We start from the raw sequence: 25424 nt of genomic DNA, 5'->3' as shown, positions 1-25424 counted from the left end.
TCCTTCAACTAAGGATAGCAAATTTGACACGGCTAGTAGGACCTCAATAAGTGTGCAACCTGCCCCAAAATGAACCTGCAAACAGGTCACAGCTGTCCTGTACAGCTCCAAAATGTAAAACACCCCTCAAAAGGATAGCTGAAAAGCCTCCAAATGCTGCGACCTATGTGTTACCGGAGTCTTATGTGTCTTTTCATACCGCGTTCCGCAAAAATACTTCCAATAGCTGCACATAGCTGGTGCAAGGTTTTCAGAGGCTGTAGGCAGCCTGTCAACAGCTGCAGCAGCCCTGAAACCCTAAAATTGGGTCAAAAACACAGCTTGAAATATGTGAAATCACCTCTAGAAACAGGTTTAGTTAGAAAAGAGGCTAGAGAGCAGCGTTTGCATGCCAAAACTGGTACAAAAGCTTAAAACCCAATGTTAACCTACACTGGGCTTTAAACTCACAACTAACTATGGTTGGGGGAGAAACCTTAGAAGGAAAAGTGCCCCTAACCTTCCTATCTACTTAATACATTGGCCCCTACCTTCAATATTACAACATTTCCAACAAGCAGGACTCAGCCCTGATAGATATTGAAGCCTACAATGAGGGCAATGAATAGGAAGAGTCTACATCAGTAGGACGGCATACAGAGCTGATATTGGTACCCTACATTAGTCATAGTATGTTGTAGGTGACAATGCATATATTGGCAGCTTTTGTACTTGGTTCTTGACATCAACACGTATTGTTTTGTCTGTAGACCAATCGAAATGTTCTCTCTACAGTTGTGAAGTGTACCTTCTACATATACATACACAGAGTTAGTTGGCCCTTAAAGTGATGTCATGTGACTTCCACTCTCTTCTGCTGTGTGGGAGTTGGCTGCAGCAAGCAACTATCTTCTTTGACATGGTATTAGAGCCCGGTTGTCAATTGAGGATAGCCATGGCATCCAAGCCAAGCTCATGAGTCACAACGAAGGAAATCTACAAGCAAGAGACCTTCTATAAACTTAAGGGTGGTATCCTTGCCAAGGAGGAAGGTGTTGGAAAGGTCACCTCGCCATCTATAAGCCCCCAAATGAGGAGAACGTGGGGGAGGGATACCTCGGGCAGTTTGAGGCAGTTTTGATTTTGCATTAGTGCTGTTCTGGAGCTGCCTAATTAGAGGTCATAAATGTTGTTTTTGTTCAGACCTTCAGGCTTCATTTGGAGCAGACTTCCTGTAGTATTTTTGTTGTGTAGTTCGAAGAAGCACAACAATGTTTTTAGACTGCTCAAACAATCCACTTTTTCAGTTCTAAACGGTCATAATCAGAGTGGATTTGCCTAGCTAGCATTGGCTTGTGGAACGATGTTCTTTTGTTGGTGCAATATATTGAACACCATGTGGATTTTTGGGATTGGTTATGCATCCATCTTTGAAGATGGTTCAGAATGGAGTATTGGCTCAAGAGGATACATTGGATGGCACCAATTATTCCGTGTGGAGTTTTATGGCAAAGAATCTATTGGTTGCAAAGAGTCCATGGAGTTTTGTTACAGGTGAGGATACCCACCCAGGAGATGCAATCATTGCTTTTGGTACACATTAGCAAGGACGTAATGCCCATGATAGAAAGCAAGTTTAGGTGAGGCCAGATGCACCAGTTGCACTTGTTGCCCCTACTCAGGATGAGAGGAGATGGGATGCTAGAGATGCCCAAGCTTTGTCACTCATTGCCTTGTTTGTTAAGAGGTTTATCATACCTTATACTTGTTTCTCCAGGACTTCTTAGCAAGCTTGGTATATTTTGGATAATATGTATCAGGCAAGGAATGAGGCCAGAGTCTCTTATTTGAAAAGAGAGATTGACACTATCAAAAATGCAGAATGTCAGATCATTTGACTTAGATCTAGGATCTTAGAGAACAAATGCTGAACATTGATGCAGTTATAACTGATAGCTAGCTTGTGTCTACAATTTTGAATTCGTTACTGGAGTCTTATGTGTCTTTTCATACTTCTTGGAATTTATCATACAGCTCCACTCACTTTTTAGGAACTCGTAGGGCTGTTATTGCAGGAAGAACATACAAGGAAAAAATATGTTTGTTGATGTGCATGGTGGGGATCAAGCTTTTTGGCTAAAGGTAGAAACAAGCCTCAGCTCTGAGTTTAGGTTTGATTTAACAATCAAAGAAAAATTTAGAAAATGTATGTTGGCCCAAAAAGAAAGGTAAGTGCCATTATTACAAGAAGCGTGGACACCATATCATGAATGTAGAAAGGGGGGTTGGAGAAAGAAAGGAACAGAAGGAAGCTGGAATGATACTTTCCAATTCCAATGCATCAGATGCAAACAAGCGTAGCGCTTCAATAAATTTTGTGACTGAAGATTATTCCATTTTGATATGCAGTTATGATGCCAGGTGTGTTGCTAGCCATGAGGTTGCCTCACTCAGTGTGAGTGATGTAAAGGGAGAAGGTGGAGAGAGTAAAAATGTGGAGCAAGAAGAGGGCTGTCAACATGACAAAATCCTAAAACTCTAGGGTGGTTAAAACTCACTCAACTACTAACTCAACCACTAATTGTGGTTGGGGGGTAAAACTTAGAAGGAGGAAGTGCCCCTAACCCTCCTAACTACTTAATACATTGCCCTAAATATTAAAATATTTTCAAGAACATACTGCAGTGACAATGTCCTAGTGTACAAGGAATGATCTCAATCACTAGATGGAAGTATGCCCAAAGCTTTACGGAAAGCTTCAAGCTTTTATGTGGATAGGGCCTCGGTGAAAAGATTTGCAACGTTATGATGTGTAGGGCAGTAGAGCAAACTGATCTCTCTTGCATGCAATCTCTCTTTGACATAATGATAATGGATCTCAAAGTGCTTCGTGCATGCATGAAACATAGGATTCCATGCTTCCGCAATAGCACTTTGATTGTCAGGGAGTATGGAATAGATGGCTGCAAACCATAGTTGCCAACCAAAACGGAAACGGATATGGCAAAAATCGGGGTAACAGAGTTTTCGATAATGATAAGGATCACAATGTGCTTCGTGCATGCGTGAAACACAGGATTCCATCCCATTGCAATAGCACTTTGATTGTCAGTGAGTATGGGAATAGATGGCTGCACAGTGCAAACCATTAACATCAATTTCTTGAGCCATGCACGTTCAATTGTAGCTGTGAAGGCATGTACTCAACTTTACAAGATGATGTTGCTACATTTGATTGTTCTTGCTCAACCAAGAAATGCATGTATTCCATCCCATTGCAATAGCACTTTGATTGTCAGGTGAGTATGGGAATAGATGGCTGCACAGTGCAAACCATTACCATCAATTTCCTAAGCCATGCACGTTCAATTGTAGCTGTGAAGGCATGTACTCAACTTTACAAGATGATGTTGCCACATTTGATTGTTCTTGCTCAACCAAGAAATGCATGAACTGCCAATAAAGAAACAATTCCCATTGGTGGAATGTCTGGTATTATATTCTCCATCCTGATTCGAATCATTGAAAGCATGCAAGTCAGAGTCGCCCCCTGGCATAGAACAGGCTGTGCATATAGTTGCTCAATTGGAAATATACTGAACTGAATATTTGGACGGGTATTGCAAAGATAAAGACGGCATCCAACTGGCTTACTGTATACAACAGCATCAAAAGGTTCATCTGCATCATGCATGGACAGCCTCCATCTTGGCTCCATGGGAGTTGAAATAGGCTTGCAGTCTTGAAAATTGAACCTTTGTAACAGTCCCTGAATGTACTTTGACAGTTAACTGCCTTCATTTGCCCAAAATCAAATAATAGGATAAGAGTCTCACTCAAATGAAGCTTCAATATCTTGAATTCTGCAATTTTCTCTTCATTTGTGCCTGTGAGCAGCATATCATCCACTTACACCATCCACTTACACGATGACAATCAACCAATCCTTTTTTTCCTTCTTGACGTAAAGAGTACTCTCAGTTGGACTATTCTGTAGACCCTGATTGGTCAGAATCATGAATACCAAGCCCATGGGGCTTCTTTCAGCCCATAAATAATCTTCAACTGCTAGTGGAAGCAACCCTTCAATCACATCCCGAGTCCCTGTATGCAGCTGTCCAGCCATTGACTGATCTAAGTTTTCTACAAAAATCACATCTGTACGGACAAAAATCCTTCTTGTTTGAGATTTGTAGAGACAATAAGCCTTGCTCTCACTACTGTAGCCAACAAAAATGCGTTTAATTGTTTTAGTAGCCAGCTTGCTTTTCGACTGACTAGGCATACGTGCATAGGTTACACAACCAAACACCCTGAGGTAGTCCACCTAGTCTTTTTTGTTTACCAAGCCTCAAAGGTAGTCATAGTTTTAAAGGCCTTGGTGGGGCATCTACTCAAAGCGTGTGTTGCACACATTATTGTCTCTCCACGTCTTCCATTTGATCATGCATTTGGCCATCTCCATCGGAGACCCAGCCTTCCTCTCAGCAACACCATTTTACTGAGGTGTATATGGGGCTGTACACTGATGCGTAATCCCTCTTCATGAATTCTTTGAAGGCATCTAATATGTATTCCCCCATCTGTTTTGTGTTAAAGTCTGCAGTTTGCACCTAGACTCATTCTCAGCCATAGTAACAAATTGCTTGAAGCATTAAAAGACATACGAGGGGATATACCCATGAAAACCTGTAAAATTTATCTATGAAGGTAACAAAATATAGTTGCTGTCCCAAAGATGGTGTCCTCATAGGACCACACACATCACTGTGTATGAGTTGCAGTTCCTCTCAGCTCTAAAATCCATCTCTAGGAAAGACATTCCAGTGCAATATACACCCTTCATAGACATGCCCAGGAGGAGTCTCTAAAGAAAGCATATCATGTACCATGATCCATCCCATGTCTCTGCAACAATTTCAAACTACGATAGTTCACATGGCAAAATGTTGCATGCCATAATTCAGCATTTTTCATTTCTGCAGTCATTGTTGCCACGCATGCATATTGCTGTCATGTTTGTCCAGCTGGTACAAACCTTGATTCATAGTGCATGTAATGACTATTTGATAGTCTTTTCCTCTAATCCCCAATACACTTATCCTCTTTAAAAATGACAACCAAGCCTCTTTTCCCAAAAGAGAAGACAAAAAGTTAATTCTTCTTTATCCCTGGCACATATGGATATCTAGAAGGCATTAATTAGTCCCATCAACTGATGACAACAACTGATTGAGAAAACCTCGTGGTTGGCATCACACTTGGCATCATAGCTGCAAATCACAAAAGACCAATCTTCTAGAACAAGGCTTGCTGAAGCGCTACCCTTACTTGCATTTAATGCATTGGGAATTTGAAATTGTCATTCCAACTTCCTCCTTTTCCTTTCTTTCTCCAAATTTTTCATGCATTCATTGGTGTGGCCTCTAGGGTTCTCGCAATAACGGTATTCACCATTTTTCTTAGGCTGATCTGCAGTTAATGAATTTTTCTTTGATGGTTGAGTCCTGGACTGAGAGCTACGAAAATGAGGTTTATTTTTGCCTTTATCCAACAAGGCTTTGTCATTATCATGCATATCAACATACATATTTTTCCTTGTTTGCTCTTTTTGCAACAACAACTGCACAAGTTCTTGAAACGTAATTGGAACTGTACGACCCCTCATGGACAAATTGGGAGAAGTATGAAAGGACAAATAAGTCTATGGCAAAGAATTCAAAGTCATAGATATAAGCTGGTATTAGGTATAATTTCATCAATGTTTAGTAGCTGTTCTCTTAGACCTGGGATCTTAGCCAAGTGATTTGACATTGAGTCACCCTTCAGTGTCTTTACTAACTAGGCTGCCTTTTCAAGAAAGAGACCTTGGCCTTATCCTAGCCTGATACATATTCTCCAAGGTATCCCAAGCTTGCTTGGAAGTCTTGGAGGAAAAGATATGAGGTATGATGAACCTCTTAATAGACAAAGCAATGAGTGACAAAGTGTGGGCATCTCTGGCATCCCATATGCTTTGATCTTGTGTAGGAGCAGTTGGCCTTACCTGTGCCTGTTGCCTATCAGGGGGATTACCTCCTTGTTGAGGTGTATTAGGTGCAATGATTGCATCTCTTGGATCAGCATCGTCACTTGTAACAAAACCTTATAGACTCCTTGCAATCAAAAGATTCTTTACCATAAAGCTCCATAGGGAATAACTGGTGACAGTTGCTAATCCAATTTATCCTCCCAGGCCAAAACTCGAAAACATCTCCCGGAATTAGATTTTGATTCTAAGCCATCATCAAAGATGAATGCACAAACAGTCCCAAAAATTTACATGCTGTGAATTATACTGCAACAACAACAAAATATTGTTCCTTAAGCCAATACTTGGCTAGGCAAATGCATCCAGAATATATCAGTTTTGAATTGACAAAGTGGACTGTTTGAATAGCAATGAGACTCAAAGCCAATGCTTGGCTCAAATAAAACATTTCAAAAGATGATTGCAATGTCTCTTGTTCAATCATATGGCTAAGTTGAGAAACCATCTTATCAACGAGAGACTCCTTGTCACTCTTGCACTCTGATTATAATCCATGTGTACGGGATTTTGAGTTAAAGGTGTAAACTCAGCGTCTTGCTCTTGTATGGACTCATTTCTCCCTTCATTTCTAAAGGAAAACTCCCTATCAAGAGATTCTTGAAGGAGAGATGAATGTAATTCTATACGTGGGTTATCATACTCAATTTGTGTGTAACTATCATCTAAATTATCCTCTTCAAGAGGAGGTGATGGTGTTGTCTCCCTATCTCCTTCTGGTAGAGGAGGAAAAAGGACAAGTTTATTATTAAGTATCCCTCCCTTCCATTCTTAGCCTTAGTAATACAAGAGAGAAAATGAATTGCTGTAATTTCAGAAAAGGGGTTTATTCTACAGCAAAAGTCAAGTGTTATACAGTTGATGATACTTATCCGACTCCCGCTTCACTTGTGTCGAAAAACCACTTAAAATGACCTCCTCTTCCTTCTCTTTTGGGCTCTCCTTCTTGTATTTCTGCTGTAAACTGGTGCACTCCGTTTGGGCTACGTGTTTTGAGTGGATTGGAGCTCTAGATACTTTTATGGGGAGTACTTGGTGGGTGGATCACCCCGTTAAAATATTTTTCCGATACGACTTTCCGTTGGGGAGAATGGGGGGGTCTCTTTTTCTCACAGTTTAAGGGATTTAAGGGCCTATTCGCACGAGAGGGAGTCACCCCATCAGGACACCCCATTCCCTGTCCAAAGACCAAAAATTTCGGAGAAAGCCCTTATCTCGGGGCTCCAAAATTCAGGGTTTGCAAAGGCTGTCTCAGTCCAAGTATATTAGACAGCTCCTTGATCGTTTTCAGTGTGAGGATTGCAAGCCAATCTCTACTCCAGTGGACCCTGGCTTCAAATTCTCAGCTCATGATGGGAGCTCACCATGTGATATCACTCTTTATCAGCAGGCTGTTGGATGCCTTATTTATTTATGTCATACTAGACCTGACTTGTAGTATGCAGTATCTCAGCTCAGCAGATTCATGCACATGCCCAATTCACAGCATTGGCAGGCAGTGAAGAGAGTCTTCAGATATCTCAGAGGCACTCAAGATTTAGCCCTCTTCTACGGTGATCAGGGTTCACTTACCATGCATGCTTACACGGATACTGACTGGGCAGCCGCGCAGGCCCCTGGCCATCTCCATTGTGGACCTGTTTTTCCTTTCAGAAACAGGATTGTGCTGAGGAGTGTAAGGAGTAGTGCATGAGTGAATAATGCCCCGTGAGGATAGAAATGCATCAAACTCCTTTGACATATACTCACCCCCCCTATCTGTGTTGAGGGTGACAAGCTTGCATCCTGATTCGTTCTCAACCATATTCAGCCATCTCTGAAAGCATAAGAAAACTTCAGATTGGGTCTTTAAAGGATCTACCCAGCAATACCTTGTGAAATCATCAATTAGAGTCATGAAATACTTGTATCCTCCAATGGCATTTGTCCTCATTGGGCCATAGACATCACTGTGTACTAGCTGCAATTTCCTTTTTGAGAGTTTTGGACAATTCTTTTGAAAAGGAAATCGATGCATCTTACCCAAAAGACAACCCTCACACACATGTTTGGAAACTGTGTGAGTCTGAGGTACATCATTTGCCATCTGCTGTGAATGTAGCTTTGCAAGCGCTCTATAATTGAGATGGCCCATTCTCTCATGCCAAAGATGAGTTTCAGCAAGCTGTGAATCTAAAATAGCCAATGCTTCAATAGAAAGTGCAGCTGAATGATGATCAAGGTGATAAAGCTCTTTTTGCAAAGTGCCAGTGAGAACTATGGCATTGTCATCACGAAGATCATATACTAGGCATCTGTAGCCATCAAAAATTACTTTGAAACCTGAAGTAGCAATTGCTGAAATTGAAATCAAGTTGACTTCAATGCCAGGCACAAAAAGAACATTTGTCAGAGTGACAGGATGGCTGGAAATGGATGTGAGCTGCACATCTCCAACTCCTTTTACAGCATATGAAGCATTATTGGCACATGTAACAGTCCCCCCTCGAGGTGCATCAGCTAGAGAATGAAACAACTGTTTGCAAGATGTGACATGCTTGGAAGCACCACTATCAAAGTACCAGGACTGAGCATCATTAGCAGTAAAGATTGCATCAGCTTTGGAGGGATCAAATGAGCAATGGATAGCCCATGCCCAATCATCCTGAAGAGCATGTGCATGTGAAGCATCTTCTGGCTCATGGGATTCAATGGCATGTGAGGCATTAACTGTCAATCCTGCTTTCTTTTTCTCCGAAGCAATGCGCTTCTTGCATTCTGAAATGTCATGTCCAGGCTTGCGACAATAGTTGCATCTTTTCTTCTTTCCCTTATCTGCTGTATTTTTAGATGCATGGGAGGAATTGCAGCTGCTGTGCGTAGATTTTGGCTTGCCCATCGGCTTGGAAGCCTTGCCTCTTCCTGTCTGCTGTGAAGCAAATGCATGATCAGGAATAATGGCTTGTCTGTCAGCTCTACTTTGCTCTTCCTGCAAAAGCAAAGTAACTAGCTGATCGAAAGAATAGTGGTCTGGATTACCCATGGCCACTAATTGAAGGGTTGTAGCAAACCTTGATATGTATCTGGCAGTCCATTCAATGTAGTACTGACAAGCTGTGAATTTGGCACCACCTCATCAATGTTGGCAAGCTGTTCCATAAGGTCCTTGACCTTTGTCAAATATGCATCCATTGACTCACCTTCATTCATATTCACTTCTTGTAATTGCCTTCTCAAATATGTAACACGAGCTTCATTGCGAATCTGATATAGAGAAGCCAATTTATCCCAAGCATCCTTTGCTGTCCTGCAAGACCGGATGTGTGGAATAATGATTCTCTTGCATGATAAAGCAATGCATGAATGTGCATTTTCATCTCTTGCATCCCATCTTGACTGTTCTTGAGTTGGAAGAGCAGCAGTAGGAGTGCTAGAGGAAGAGGCATCAGGAGGAGTACCCCCTGCAGAAGAACCAGCAGTAGAAACAACCACTGTAGCATTGGATGGCCTCAGATCAGCCCTAGAAACAATATTCCACAAATGCTTTGCAACAAGAATATGTTTCATGAGATAAGACCACATCGGATAGTTGGTGCCATCCAACTTATCATCTTCACGAAGAACTCCAAATAAATCTTGATTGTTCCCAGCCATAGCAAATGTGATAACCTGTAAAAAACCTGAAAAAACAAAAGCCTCAAGGCTATCACTGCAAAAAGCTGGCTGTCCCAAAACTGACAGCAAATATCTGCAAATTTCTAACCCAAATCAAAGGGCAAATGCAAATCTGACCCAAATGTGACTGTGACAGGCAATGTTCACTGCAAAAATAGCAAATTTGGCAAAAGCCCCAAATTTATTGAGGGCAAATAGGCCAAAAAGAGGGCAAATGTAGAAAAGCCCCAAATTTTGCTGAAATTTTTGCAAATGTGACCCAATGTATGCAAATCTGACCCAATGTCCTGCAAATGTAACTGAAGGTCTTGCAATCTGACCCAGTGTACTGCAATTTAAACAAGAAATTGCAGACTAAATCCCAAAACTCCAATATTCTTGCAAGAAATTGCAATCAAAGGAGGTGAAAGGAAATGAAAGCCCCAAATTTTCCAATGTCCTACAAATCAGCAAAATCCCCAAATTTCAAACTGATGGTATGAAGTACGGTGGCTGTACGACTGATCTGTACGGTGGTACCACTGAATGTACGACTCTGTACGGTGGCTATACGGAAAAGTGCAGAGTACGGCGCAGAGTACAAGTACGGTGCAGAGTACGGCGACCTGCGATGCAGATGTACGGCGACGACGTAGAGTACGGTGCAGAGTATGGCGCCGACGGATGTACGGCGACCTTTGATGCAGATGTACGGGTGATGCAGGTCTGCTCACGTACAGACTGTACGACGCAGATACTGTAGGCAGTACGATACAGCACTGAAGGTACGAGAGATTGTGGAAGCTGGACGCGTGAATATTGGATAGTAGCTGAAGAGCCTCGAACAGGCTAGGAATTTGTCGACCAGCAGGGCAAAAAACTCTCCAATGAGCAATGGAGGACTCGGGGCTGAGGAGAGCTGGAAGGCTAGAGCAATACCTGCTCTAATACCACTGAAGATACGAATGTACGAAGAGAGAGAGAGAGTGCAGGTACAAGACGAGTCGATAGAGTAGTCATGTGAAAACTTAGATAAGATGAAGAAACACAAGTACAAAGTACTTGTACCTAGACCTAGGACTGAGTGTCCTAGGTGTCACATAGGACTAAGTGTCCTATGTGGCCTAGAAGGCACTAACACTATAAGTGCCTACACTTATGCCTAGAGGCACATACCATGGCCTATAGGGCATCACTAGAACCACCAGAAGATGGCCTATAGGAGAGAGGTGGTGGATGAATTCAAAGTGATTAGAAAGAATGCTACGTGAGATTCACAATGAAAGGGTGATACCTTTTCATTAATGTCCCTTGAGATCACTTTAGTTCCATCTTCCCATTTACACCTATCCTTATCCTATGACTCATGCATCTACCATTCATATGCACCTTAATGCACCCTTCCCTTCCTATTGCCCCTAGGACCTAGACACATGTGTGCACATCTTTATCAATGAAATAAGTGTCACATGTCCAAATTTGATGCTGTCTAAAGTGGTGGCTCCAGCTCGACTAGTCTTATCTACTCAGATGATCCAATCGGTCGGTGTTCATCACAAATACAAATACATGTTACACCATTGGCGTATAATATATAATAATGTTCTAATGTCTACTAATCACGGATTAGTAATTTCTCTTGTCATGACATGTCTGACCATTGTGGACAGTTTCAGCAAGTTTGTCATGCTAATTCCATGCAAAGGTACCATTGATGCTCAAGATACAACTTGACTCTTCATCCGATGGTGGTATCCGGTGTGTGATATGCCATGTACCATTGTGTTTGATAGGGATTCCAAATTGACCAATTAGTTTTGGAGAGCCTTTTTTGACAACTTTGGTGCAAAGCTCAATTTTCTAGAAGCTTCATGCTTAGTCCAATGGCCAAACATAAATCTACAATAGTTGGCCTTTGACATTTTGAAATATTATGTTGTAGATTCACAATTGCGTTGGGAGCAATTCCTACCATTGGTTCAGGGGATCCTGAATGACGCCTATTCCACCCTTTTGAGAAGGTGTGCGATTCCGATCGCATTACAGAATCATACAAGTAGATCATGGAGCTCGTAAAAGACCCATTGCAAAGCACAGGACACAAGCCAACAAACATAGGCTGAAATGGATTACAAAGCGGGGCAATGGGTTTATCTTCGGATCACGAAGAAGTGGCTTCAGCAGGTTGGCAGGAAATGCCTGCGCTCTCACATCAAGCTTTATCAATGATGTTTCCATGAAGTTACAGTTACCATGGACCATGCGAAGCAGAGGTGGTCGAGCTTGAACAGATTTTACTTCATCGATTCAAAAGTGTACATGCAACCATCAATGCTTATATGTAGTCAAGTTGAAGCACAAGGGCTCCCACAAGGCACCATGGGTCGAAGGGGATTTTCTCGACACATTATCCCCACCTCCTTTCAGCATATAAGGCGTTTTTTCATCTCCCCTAGTTCTAATCTCAGAAGGGGATGTGATGGGCAGATGCAGCGCAGCCGATGGCATGCTGTTTGCAGGCAGCGTTGGCAGCGTTCCAGCTGCCATGTGGCAGTTGGCTGCTAGGCCAGAACCTAACCTTGGGTCAGCCAAGTCGGCTGGCCTGCTCAGCCAGATCTGACCCTAAGTCGGCTAGGTTGGCTGGCCTGGTTGGTAGTTTCCAGGGACCCTATAAAAGGCAGCCCTCAGAGGCTTCTTCCTCACCTCATGTTTGGGGCAGATACCCCTCAGCCAGCAGCAGCAGATCTTCACAGATCAGGCCGGGACAGGGCAGCAGCAGATCAGCTTCCATCCTGCGATCCCTACAAGTCTACAGACAAGGCCCGGCTCAGCACCGTATAAGGACCGGACAGCAGCAGCAGGGCAGCATCAGAGCAGCCCCTTCCCCCAGTTTCACATTCTTCTACAGTGAAGGATCAGCTCTTTCCATATAGTATCTATTCCTTCATTTTATTACAGTTGTACTCAGCCCTTTGGGCAACCATAAATATAGATACTTTCCTCTTCAGAGGTGCCCTAATTCCCCCTCATTTTGTGCACTCATCCCATTGCTTCCACTTGTGTTTATGAGTACATCATCTCTCAGTTCTATCTTTATTTCAGCCAACAGTCTGTAGGAGAGAGAGAGAGTTACACTTCTCCCTGCTACAGTCCAAGCTCCTTGAAGGTCAGTGGCTTGGTTTGCTTTGTGATTGTCACAGAATTGTCTAACTCTCTGAAGCTCTAGGGAAGCACGTTTAGCAGTAGCGTGGCTTGTATTTTGTGTCCACCATTTGACTAGCCGTGCCTATTGGTTCTCCGACCACTTGTACTTTCATGTGATAGTAATGCACAAACTCTCTTTCTTCCGTTCTCATGTAAATAGTTGATTGTTAGGATCCTCTCTTTCAAATATGGTCACACCAGTGGCTACCTTCCATACTTGCCACCATGGCCATCTTCGCCTTCCACAATAGGTGATTGCTCCCTTTGAACAACTGAGTCCTCGAAAAAATTGAAGGGATCAAAACACACTACAACCTTGACAAATGACACGCCTGTCCAAATATGAACGATGAGGATATTCTTGCTAAGGTCCTAGTCCATAATGGAGTGATTGTAACTCATATCATACTATTTGTGTTGGGTATCGAAGCCTATGTGTGAGAGTGCTAGAGTGGGTGTCCCTCACTAGAGTCTTGTGGGTATGAATAGTTCTTGTCCCACTTGTGCAAGTGGAGCATTTGTCCAAGCTGAACAAGTCGTAGATTAGATTTGCTATCAGTGTGATATCACATGTGAGCTTCTTCTATGACCTCACCTCTCATGTAGAAGAGAAGGCCTCTTAGCCTATAAAATGAGGTGGTACTTGCATCTTTCACATCAATATGATTCTAGTGCATTGCCTCAACTTGTGTGCCCACTTGTCTACTCAATGTTGACTCTCTCTCCCACCATGTTTCACAACATGGTATTAGAGCCTCTTCAGTCTGGCTAGGTACACAGCCTCTCCAAGCCTCCTCTTGCCTCCATATTCCTCTTCTTCCGCGTTCTTGGAGATCACGCTGTCTTCTTTTTGACACTGATCTACTGCTACTGCTTGATGAATTCTGGCTGCTCATGGAGCTGTCCTTGCAGATGATGCCACCCTGATCGCTAGCAATGATGTTTTTTTGCTAAAACTTGTAGGAGACGGTGCAAGGATATGCCCCCAACATGTTGTCGTGTAGTAGCTTGGCCAGCCCGACTTTAATTGTGACTTCAATTTTGTAGCAACTATATGGCTACGCTCACCTTGAAGTTCCATCCAGGACATATCCTAGATGCTCTCGCTCTCTCTCTCTCTCTCTCTCAATAATACACTTTCTTTCTTTCTTTCTCTCTCTCTCTCTCTCTCTCTCGCAATACCTGTCGCACCTCTCTCTCGTACATGCCTTAGTGCGTCGCCTCAGTCCGTTGCGTCGCATTGCGCCGCCTCAGCCCTTCAGCCCTTTGTTTGTTCCTTCTTTCTTTTTAGGTGCCAGTAGCCGCCACTAGCAGCCAGTAGCTGCCATCAGCAGTGAGTAGCCGCCATCAGCAGCCAGCAGCCGCTAGTAGCCGCCAGTAGACAGCAACCGCCAGCCCCGACAGTTAGCAGCATCTTCCCCAACCCCTCTAGTTTCGTCAACGACAAACACCTCCCCCTAGTTTCGTCAACAGCAAACAAACCCTAACCCCAAGTTGGGCTAAACCCCCAACCCAACCTGGGGGTTAGGTTTAGCTAGGGGGGTCTACAGATAGCCAATTATGGGCTGGCCTACCCTCAACTCCTTCAAGCTCCACCAGGACTCGGTACTCCACAGTTGCAGCCATGACACCCTCTCCGTATGCACGCAATTACCAACAAGAAGGCTCAAAATGGCCCATCCTTGGGCAACATGATTAGATTTTTAATCTACAGCAAGCATTGAGAGAGCTCCGACTAGAATTGGTAGAGGTAAAGGCTCGACTTCAAGTTCTAGAAGGGCTTGGTAAGAAGGCAATAATTGATAAAGCTGTAAAATCTTGTAAGGCTTCCCCCCCTAACCCGCAGCTAGTTTCTACTGTCAAAGATTTTGTTCACATTGAAGTACAAACCACTAAGAAGGAAGTGATGGTGAAAGTGGACACCAAAGCAAGTAAGACTGATATTCAAGCAGAGATTAAAGAGCATGAAGCTAGATGTGATAATGCGTTGACGATTAGAATAGGGGGACTCCCAGAAGATTGGTACAAAGAGGACACATATAGTGAAATATTGACAAAGATCAAAGCAGGCTTGCCCAACATTGAATGGAAAGATGATGATGTGCAGGATGATGACGACTCCAAGCCAGCATCTATTATGCACTATAAAGGTCATGCCATCCTTACACTGAAGTCAAATGATATGCGGATCGAGCTCCTTCGTCAATCTTACAAGCTGAAGGGTACCAAAGTATGGATAGCTGAGGAGCTTACACAAGCTCAACTCAAGAATAAGGCAACTGAATTAGCTGAAGTTAGGGCTGCCAGAAAGGATGGAAAATGGGCAGTTTACTGTGAAGGCGTAGTTCTAATCAAAGAGTTCAAATCCAAACCAAAAGACTCTCAGTCTTAAACTGATGTATGGCTGATTACTGTTTCAGACTATTATGTAGGTACTCTAAAAATAAATTGGGGGTTGCTTTTACACTCCTTGGGAGCTGCCATGTGCCCTCCTTAAAGCAGATGCACTAGAGGGTTTCTTGCTGTCCCATAGACCTGTTGATCTCCAGTGGACGTTAATAGACTTTCTTTCTTTCTTTCTTTCTGCACGTGCGCGCATTGAGATACATCCTTTGTTGCAACTCTTAGTTTAGGCCACGATGGCTGCCTCATGTTTTCAACCCTGCCTTGAATGCCTTGTGTACCACTACCAAGATCTGCGCCATCTGCTTTTGAGCTATTTACTACATATGGTTTACTCGAAGCAAGCTGAGCAGCGATTCTTTGCTAGAATCCACGCCGTTTTCTATTTGGCTTCAACAACAAGGTTCGATAGTGCAATCTTGCATTGCTATAAGCTGCAACTGACTTTTGTCCAGCCATCTTGTGAGCTTCTCTTTGAAGATCAATGGAATCTTCCTTTGGTGGTTCTTTCTGTTAGCATCAACGCTGTCTCAATCTCTGTAGGCCTGCTTCACGTCTGAATTCAATGTCTAATTCTTCTATGGTCTAGCAAAAATAACAGAGCAAGCCTTTTGGTAGCACCTGAGCAGGCTGCTACCTGTTTGTTGCTTCAGCTGGAGATACTCCCATTGTGCAAGTGATATTTATGCCTACTGTCGACTTCTTTTCTCATCTATGAGTGAATTCTCATTCAACGCTGCTCCATCGTTTGCTGAGCAAGACACTTCGAGTTCATGGACTTATTATCAGTCTCCACCAATGGAACCTCCCCATCTTGCTTCTCATATTGAGAAATTCTCTGGTACAAAAGTTTATGCATTGGCAGAGAAAGGTACGCCTTGTCCTTATGTAGTACAGTGTGTGGAAAGTCCTTGATCCTCAAGGGAACTGAGCCCAAGCTTGAAGGAATTGCAAATGCAGCTGTGGTGATTGCGTGGAATGACAAAAATGATTGAGCTCTCACCATTATTGGTCTCGGTCTTGCAGACAACTATACTCATCACCTTGATCTTGACAGTACAGCTCAAGATGTATGGGAAAATATGAATGATCTGTTTGGAGAAGATCTTTATAACTCCGAACTCTTTCTCAAGCAACAATTTTATAAGATGTCCATTAAGGATTCCTCCTTGAAGGACCATCTCAATGCTTTAGGTATCCTTGTACAATAACTCCATGTCTTAAAATCCCCACTTGACGATGATGATAAGAAAGTTGTGCTTGTCAATAGTCTTGAAAATTATGGGAATCACACAGAGATTCTTGGTGTTCTTTGCGTTCCTTGTGAGATGAAATACGAGGAAATGGTTGCTGTCTTGATGGACGATGATTGTCACCCAACCAAATCACCACTTTAGAAGTAGGAGCAATGTACAACAGAAGCAAGGGCAACAGCAGCAAGAACTTTGCTAGCAAGATAGCAAATGTACCTTTTGCAAGAAGACTGGATAGACTGCTAATTGATGCATCCGACGCATTGAAAAGCTTGATGAAGAAGAAGCCAATCTCGTCGAGGTAGTCAGCAACCACTAGACCATGCTCTTACTGTCATTGCAGATCTCTCCTTGAGGAGGATTGCCCTTATTTTTGGGCTTTCTAGTTTTACTTTGTTGTGTCAATAATGGGTACTCTGCCCTTGCATTTGCATAAAATGAATGTTTTGTGTATGTGTCAATAATGGTACTCTGCCTTGGGTAGTCCCCAAAAACAATTTAATGTGCGCCTTGTCCTCTAAAGGCTTTTTGATATCTTCTATATCCTGCTGAGAGCAAAGGCGATTTGTCCATAGGGGGATGTTATGGTGGTCTCCATCCCCGCTTGTTTCTTTGGGATGGACCAGGTGTAGGTGTGAAGATCAATCCTCTTATCAAGATTGACAGGAGCGTTATGGGTTCATGCCTTCGACCTTGATCTCGTCCTAGTCCTTCTCACTCTAGCTTTAAAGGGAAGTTGTTGGATATCAGAGCCTATGTGTGAGAGTGCTAGAGTCATTGCCCCTCGCTAGAGTTTTGTGGGTGTGAATAGTCCTTTTCCCACAAGTAGACCATTTGTCCAAATTGAACAAGTCTTAGATTAGATTTGCTAGCAGTGGACATCTCATTTGAGCTCCTCCTATGACCTCACCCGTGATGTAGAAGAGAATGCCTCTCAGCCTACAAAATGAGCTTGTACTTGCATCTTTCACATCAACTTAATTCTAGTGCATGGCCTCAGCTTGTGTGCCTACCCACTTGTCTACTCTCTGTTAACTCTCTCTCCGACCATGTACAAGTTTTAGATTACACTTCAACGTGTGCACATGAATAGATTTGAAACACACACAAGAGCTGCACAAGTGGCAGCTAGAATTGATGTCCATATGATGCCCCAGGATAGTACAAAGTGGCACTGGTGTACCCTGACCTACAGCCCTAAGGCTGCTCAGATCTAGCACTCAATGCTGCAGATCTCCTTCAGCGGCGTGTGATGGAGCTTCAATTGTGTTGGAAGAGCTCCACATGGTACTTCTACAATGGCCAAAGGGGACCCCTATTTATAGGGGGTGGATGAGGGGTCAGTCTGCTTGCCTTCCTCTATCGTCGGCAGACCTCATGTGTGAGCTGGATGATCTATTCTTGACCAGTCTGTGGACTTTCATGTCCCAAATTAGGGCATCCAACAAGGATCATATCTCTGCTTCCCATGTACAGCCAATTGTGCTGCCCACGTGGCAAGCTACTGTGCTGTCCACGTAGTAGTCCATGCAGATCACAGATCTGCCACATGACAGTCTCAGTTGCTGCCCATGTGGCAGCCCATGTGTACCCCATCGTGGGTTATGTGTGTGGAAGCCCAATATCATGTGTTGGCAAGAAAGATCACTATGCTCAAAACATTCTTTCAACAAGAGCAGCCTTGGTCTATTATGCTAGCAATTTTGTGTGGTCAGATGCGCACACATGCTTATGGACATTGGATAGTAGATCCATCGGAAGTAGTACTTGGAGAATTTCAAGGTAAAATCCCTGGTTGTCCATTTTCTAATTCCTTGATTCAGGATTGGAAGCAAGTACTCTCTCACATCAAATGGTCTCCTCATCCTGCTTCTCTAGCTTCATCACTCAGATTGGAGAGTATTCATTGGAGTGTTGTGTTTTCCTCTCCCCTTGCTGTTCAACAACCCATCAAAGCTTACAATCTTATGAAAATGGGTATCCGGTTCATTGATGACGTTGTAGATATGCAAGGAAATATTCTCCTTTTTCCAGCAACATGTAGACAATACAACCTGGCAATGCATCATAGACCTATTTGGAAAGCTATTGCTGATCTCCTACTTCCTCTGGTTCCGATTCCGACATTGAATGGCAGTGACAGGCTTCAAGATTGGCACCTTCAGTCTTCAAGTCCAAGCATTTCTTCTAAGCCTTTGCAGTCATTGACATCTATACAGGCTTATAGATTAATATTACCTCCTCCTTGGATTGCCCATCATGCTAATTCTTTATGGCATCTGAACAAATCATTAGCCTGGTGGAAAGGAAGATTGCAAATGATATGGAAGTTGAAAATGCCATTGAAGCAAAGACTATTCCTATGGAGATGTATTGTTGGTATTCTCCCAGTGGGAGTGAAATTGGCTAAACGATGAATAGCTTCACCTCTCTGTCCAAGATGTCACCTTGCATCGGAGAGTATTCCGCATTTATTGTGGTTTTGTTCATATTCCAGAGACCTTCCAGATAGAATCTCCTATTTTTTATCTCTCAGATTTCCAGCACACAGGTTCTACAGGTTTTTAAGGATGTATGGCAAACTATCAGCTTCTTTGTCACAGTATTCTCTCTTCTTCCACTGGATCAGATACTGGGCCTTATGGACCCTCTGGCTGCAGCGCATCCAAGCATATCTGAATTCTCCTCTTCAGCATCCTTATGAGTTTTTCAGAGCCTCATTAAGGCAGTCTTTATATGATGCCTTACATGAGGAAGATTTGGATGTTTCTTGTATTCAACTTTTCTTTTACTGTTTTTGATGGATAGGGCTGTAGCTCTATTTTGAGCACGGCCTGGATGTAAATGAATGTTTTATAATATAAGTATCTTGGTTTTACAAAAAAAAAGTGTGTGGAAGCCCTAACTTTAAAATTTTGCAAGTGTTGTCTTCCTCATACAGGGGCTCGCATGCATGGAGTTGACTCTTCTATTTTGACACGTTTTCCATAGTTCTGTGTTCAAAATATATTTCAATTGTCCCAAAATTTGTAAGTCAGAGATTGGAGAATGCTGTTTTCAGATGCTCTCTGAGGCCCAATTGTTACCTATAATGATGAGATTATTCAGAAAGACGATGTTGTCTTTAGACTACAATACATGAAGATTTGGGTCTGATGTGGCCTGTGTCATGGCATGTTTGAAAAAAAGGCACCTATCTTGGTAAACCTTGACATGTATGCGTGGTGAAGTTCGGGAAGAGACTGTTGAATCTTGTAATAATTTATTCTAGCATGTGGCTTACTAAAGTAACATTCATGTCATACTTTGCAGCAGAGATATACCTTATCAAGGCTTATGTGTCCACAGGCCATGGTTATTTGATTTGACCTATGGATTTGTCTCTCTTTGAAAGCTAAACATTTACTCATTTTGGGTTTTTGTCTGTTCTTTTATTTCTGAGGTGTTATTTTGCAATAGTAGGATTTTGATAGAGGTTTCTAGGACCACAGTACAATTATTCTTTGCCCAACCTTATGCAATATTTTGCATTTTTGTTTGCTCTTTCATGTCTGAGTTAGTATTTGGGATTCTGATTTTTAGCACAGCAATAGACCTCTTCATGTCTTGAGGGCAGTTGTGTGACTGATTATGGAAGGTTATGTTTTCACCCAGGTCCAATCGCAGTCATGGGCTCAGTTATTATGCTCCAGGTTATTTTCTCACTCTTTATTCATGAAAAATAGGAAGTCTGTTCAGTCAATGCATGCTGCCTTGTTCTTGGCAAGTCTTCAGCGTGCAAAGTTTGACAGGCTCCTTTCATGAACTCGTGCCGTTTAAATAGCCTTCTAAGCATGCTAATGTGCTCTTCACAAACAATTGAAAATAGATTCGTGTGTAGATTCTATTTGTCACATTATTTTGTACCTCCATGATACAGGAAATCAACAAAGAAAATGTGCAGCAAAAATTACACGAGCCTCTGCAGATGAAAGCCAAATCAAAGATTTGGAGGGAAATGATGCTCGTGATCAAGTTTCGACATCTAGGTATAAGGGTTCACAAGGTTATGCTTTTGAAGATGCATCAACACTGGAAGGAGGGTCCTCATCAATGGAAGCATTCCGGTCAGGAACTGACATCTTGGAGCCTCTAGAAACATCTACATCTTCTCGCATGGAGGATCCCTTGGCACAATTTGGATTTTCATCCAAGGCAGTCTATGTACACAGGAAATGTTTCAAGAACAGGTTTCTTCTTCTGCCGAAACTGGGTACAACAATCAAGAAAAGTTTGGAATCATTCTTCAGGAGTGAGATTCGGCAAAGAGCACTTGTGACATTTTTAATGCTCATTGCTGTGCGTGCTGGTCACTTCATACCACTTCCTGGATTTGATCGTCGCTTTATGCCTGGAGATTACCTGACTTATGTTTCTGGGGCACCAGGTGAACACTCAGTACTGTAAATGCTACTTGGAGTATGAAGTAATAGTGGTTATAATGAAGTAGATTCCCATGATATAGAAGTTGCTTGATCTGCGAATGGTGCGAGCCCTGCAGACAACCTCCCTGCCAAGCAACCCCCAAAACACACACACACACACACACACACACACACACTTTTGGTAAAAAGCAGTATTCATTAGAAAAAATATACATTCATGGCTGTCTCAAAACGAGACAGCTACTACTCAAAACTAAAAACAGTAGTAAAATACTTCTAACTGGGCCAAAGGAAGCTCCCCAACACACACACCCACACACTTTGTAAGAAACTATTTCATTAAGAAGAATGTACATTCATAGCTGTCCCAAAATAGAACAGCTACTAACTTGCACGCACCCGTGCACGCACGCGCGCACACACACACGCTTGCGCGCACACCACAAGAATATTGAATTTACTTATTGTGGACTCACTACGTGCAAACACACACACGCGCGCGCTTTTTTTTGTGAGAAGGAATATTTTATTGCTGTAAAATAATTACATTCATAGTTACTTCAAAAGTGGAGTAACTATTACTCAACTGAAAATCTCAGTATAAGCTGTATATACATCATGATCAATCAAATGAGTCCGAGAGCAATCATATAACGATTGCTGCAGAGATCGTTTGAAAAAAAGAAAAGATGGAAAAGTAGGATCACCAAAAACTCTATGATTTGTGTCCATCCAAAGAGTCCACAGTGCCCAGTAGCGCACCCAAACAAAAATTAAATCAAGACCCTGTCTAGCTGGATGAAAACCAAACAACTAGAAGAACTTGCCAAAAGTAACAGTAGAAAATCTCGCTCGAAGCTCCTGTCGGATGAGAGCGAGAAAATCACAAGTATGTGGACAGTGCCAAAAGATGTGAAGCACATATTCAGCAAAATGTAGACATCTGTGGCAAGCTGTCGGAGCAATATGTCTATGCGTGAGTAACTGCCTAGATGGAAAAATGCCAAGTAAGACTCGCCAAAGGAAAAGCTGTTGTCGAAGAGGGACTTTATAATGCCAAAGGAGACGCAGCCTCTTTTAGTGGGCGATACATATGCCAAACAGAATTTGCTTTGTCAGAAATCCAAGGCGGAAGTAATAACACTTTATACAGGGAAGGCACTGTGATACGTGAGAGCTTCAAAGGATGGCCTGACGAGGAAGAAGAATGTAGAGTCCAGTCCTCAAGCCTATTATGAAGTTCCAAACGAGGTACCGGCAAGAACGGTCGAAGCATTTCTGAAATTTGATGCCATAAAGGACGGTAATGAGCTCCCAAACCATATTTGCTAGCAGCCATAGAAAAAGATAAAAGAGTGCCATCATCCTGAAGTACATCGCCACAGAAGAAATTCCTTTGAAAGATAGAAAATAAGAACGCCTGGGTTCTTGTATAGCCAAAGGAGGATGGAATACTTTGGACCAATAAATATTCTCAGCCCTCAAGGAATTTCCCGACAAAGAATCTCTGCCATTCCATTCCAAGTGGGATAAAATATGCTTCTAATCAAGAAGCAAACGAGAGACAAAAGGGAAGCCTCTGATCTTGCCTGGAATAGAGCCAAATAGGAAATCCCACTGTGTAGGCTGCCAATGCCCAAAAGCTGAAGTATCAATATGCAACAAAAGAGAGCGGATCATGAAAGCCCAAGGCTGATCCCCTTGCATAAACTGCAACATCATTTTCCCCCTGTGAGCAAGTATATGCATTTGAATATTGAGTATGTTCAGACCCCCGTGCATCTTTGAAGAGCAGAGACGATGCATAGAGAGTAATCTGAGACTTTTCTTGCCATTTTTTGAACACCAAAAAATCTCCATGATAGCAGACATAAAGGAAACTAGATCTGCCTTATTGAACATGATGACAGACAGAATTGTATGTATGCTATCAAAATGGATTGCGTTATTCGCAAACGAACATGTAATGGCCAAGTTGCAAGTTTCCAATATTCAAGTTTCGCCCTTAACTTTGTGAGCACTCAATCAGTTTGTTGAGAACGAGTGAGCCCCCAACCTAGAGGATATCCAAGATGTCGAATCAATTGAGAAGTTGGAACAATTTCCCGAGGCCACAAATGACTATGCCAGTCTTGAGCATGTAACGGCAATAATTTTGATTTCTGAAAATTGACACGAAGACCAGCAGCCAAACCATATGTAGAAAGAGCTTGCATAATCATGGAGAGATCGCTCCGAGTATTTTTCGGGGTAAAGAAAGAATCATCAGCATATGCTTGAGCAATCATGCTACGGCTGTCAGGAATTTCCAATCCGTGCAACATGCCAGTGTCCAAGAGGTGGTCCATATATTGAAGCATTGGATGAGTGGGTATGGCAAAAAGTAAAGCACTGGGGGGACATGCTTGTCGAACAGAACAACCAAGAGTCCAGGTTGTAGAAATATCCCCTGAAAGTATGCAGGCAGCTTTACTATCTTGATATAGCCAATTGATAACTTGCTGCATTTTTGTGCCAAATCCCAAGGCTTGCATAGTCGATGAAATAAAGTCCCACTTAACAGTATCAAAAGCTTTGGCAATATCAACTTGCAAGAGCAAAACCTTCTGTTACATATATTTGGCATATTCGATTCCAACATAAGCATTAGCAATGTTATCTGTGATATGCCTACGAGGAACAAAACCATATTGCGTAGGATGCAACCATCATGTAAATAACCTTTTAGCCGATCAACAATCATTTTGGTAGTAACTTTGTAAATGACTAGCATAAGTGTGATAGGTCTCCAATCAGCCAAAGATTCACAAATTTACTTTTTTGGAAGGAGTTTAACAAGACCTCTCTTCCATGTGTCTGGCATTTTCTGATTTTGCCAAGCAGGGTTCACCATATGCAGCAATGTATGCTTCAAAAGAGGCCAATATTCTAGGAAAAACTCAATTGTAAGACCATCCCATCCTGGAGATTTCCATCTACCACAGGATTTGATTGCATCTGACAATTCCCTCTCAGTAAAGGCTCTAATTCCAAAGCTTGAGTAGTGGAAACAATAGGAGAAACATGCTGTAAAAGTAAGTTTCTTGCAGACAAATACTGCTGCGAGGGAGGATTTGCAGAACCAAATTGCTAAGAGGAATGATGTACACAAAGAGAAGCAAGCTGTGACCGTGATGCAGTCCATGAACCATCAGGCAGAAGCACCCTGCAAATGTCTGTTTTTAATCTCTTCTGATGTAAGCTTTTAAAAAATTGTTTAGAAGAGCAGCCTTTATCTGTAAAAGCTCTTTGTCTTGCTCTAGTCTCCCATTTAGCCAATTTCCTGTGATCATTGATTTGAAGACAATGTCTAGCTTGGCATAGTGTTGTTTGCTTATGCAAGGACAATGGACGAAGATGACTGAGTTCAGTGAGGTCTTGACAAGTCAATTTGGCCTGAGCAACAGTTTCCCTCAGTGTCTTCATGTAAGACTTGCCATAACCTCTAATTTCAACTTGCATTTTGGAAACAAAAGAATCCCATGCATTATCAATATCAAAGTGGCTCTGAGAAGGTAGAGAGTGAGATGCTTCAGTAACCATGGCCTTGAAAACAACATGCTGCAAATAGCTTTTGTTCACAATCAGATGTCGCCTTTGAGGCAGTCTATCATCTGGCATATCATAAAAGGATAACCTCAACCATAAAGGTGCATGATTTGAATGTACAAAGGCATAGTCAATCCACATTTTGCATGTAAAATCATCATTTTGTTGTGGAGCTACACTATACCAGCGATCCAGACGTGCCTGATAAGAAGAAAGGGCATTATATTAGAAAGTGTATCCTGGTGACAAAGGCTGCAATTCCTTTCAAAGATCAACCAAATGAAGATGCATCAGTAATTGAGACCATGCATGCCTTTCAGGGGTTAACATATGATTATTTCCTGATGTATTGTCACCCTGTTGCGGAGCATTATTGAAATCCCCACATATAAAGGCATGATATCTCCATGGATATCGTTGCATGGCATCCCAAATTGCAGTTCTATCCCGAGAAGATTGAGGTGCATAGACAGAAGCAAATTCAAACACCTCGCCTTGAATGATGCATTGAAGAATAGTCCATCTGCCTTGATTGTCATTTAAAGCAATAACTAGCTGAAGCTCATGCTTGATCAAAAAGACTACACTTGAGAAAGAGTGCTCCCCAGCATAGAAGATATCATATCCACAATAATGACCTGTCTTTTCTGCATAGACATGTTGATTGTGTTCTTGTAATGCCACTATGTCAGGCTGAAATCTATTAATATACAGCCACACAGATTTCCATTTCCTACTGTCACACATCCCTTGAACATTAAGTGTAAAGCATTTGACATGAGCAGTCATATTTACAGATATTTATAGGAGAAAAACAGCTATGTACAGCAGCAACCTTCAGGATGTCAACCG

At 42.3% G+C, this 25424-nt stretch overlaps 1 protein-coding gene across 3 annotated transcripts in view; it reads left to right on the top strand.

Moving 5' to 3' along the window:
- Window positions 1-25424, top strand: part of SCY2 (SecY protein transport family protein) — a 207058-nt gene that overhangs the window by 39136 nt on the left and 142498 nt on the right. For 2 of the 3 annotated variants that reach the window (XM_087395477.1, XM_087395476.1), the window contains exons 3-4: window positions 20215-20252; window positions 20480-20986. In XM_087395477.1, the coding sequence (XP_087251603.1) occupies window positions 20215-20252; window positions 20480-20986 (545 nt within the window). The remainder of the gene's footprint in view (window positions 1-20214; window positions 20253-20479; window positions 20987-25424) is intronic. The other variant, XM_087395478.1, reaches the window with a different exon arrangement.

This window comes from Dipteris shenzhenensis, chromosome 24, assembly GCF_047967505.1.
Source record: "Dipteris shenzhenensis isolate YYH24624 ecotype China chromosome 24, Dip_SZ_1.0, whole genome shotgun sequence".
Classification (NCBI taxonomy): Eukaryota; Viridiplantae; Streptophyta; class Polypodiopsida; order Gleicheniales; family Dipteridaceae; genus Dipteris; species Dipteris shenzhenensis.
The sequence above is the reverse complement of the archived record's forward strand: the minus strand, read 5'-3'. Positions and strand labels throughout refer to the sequence as shown.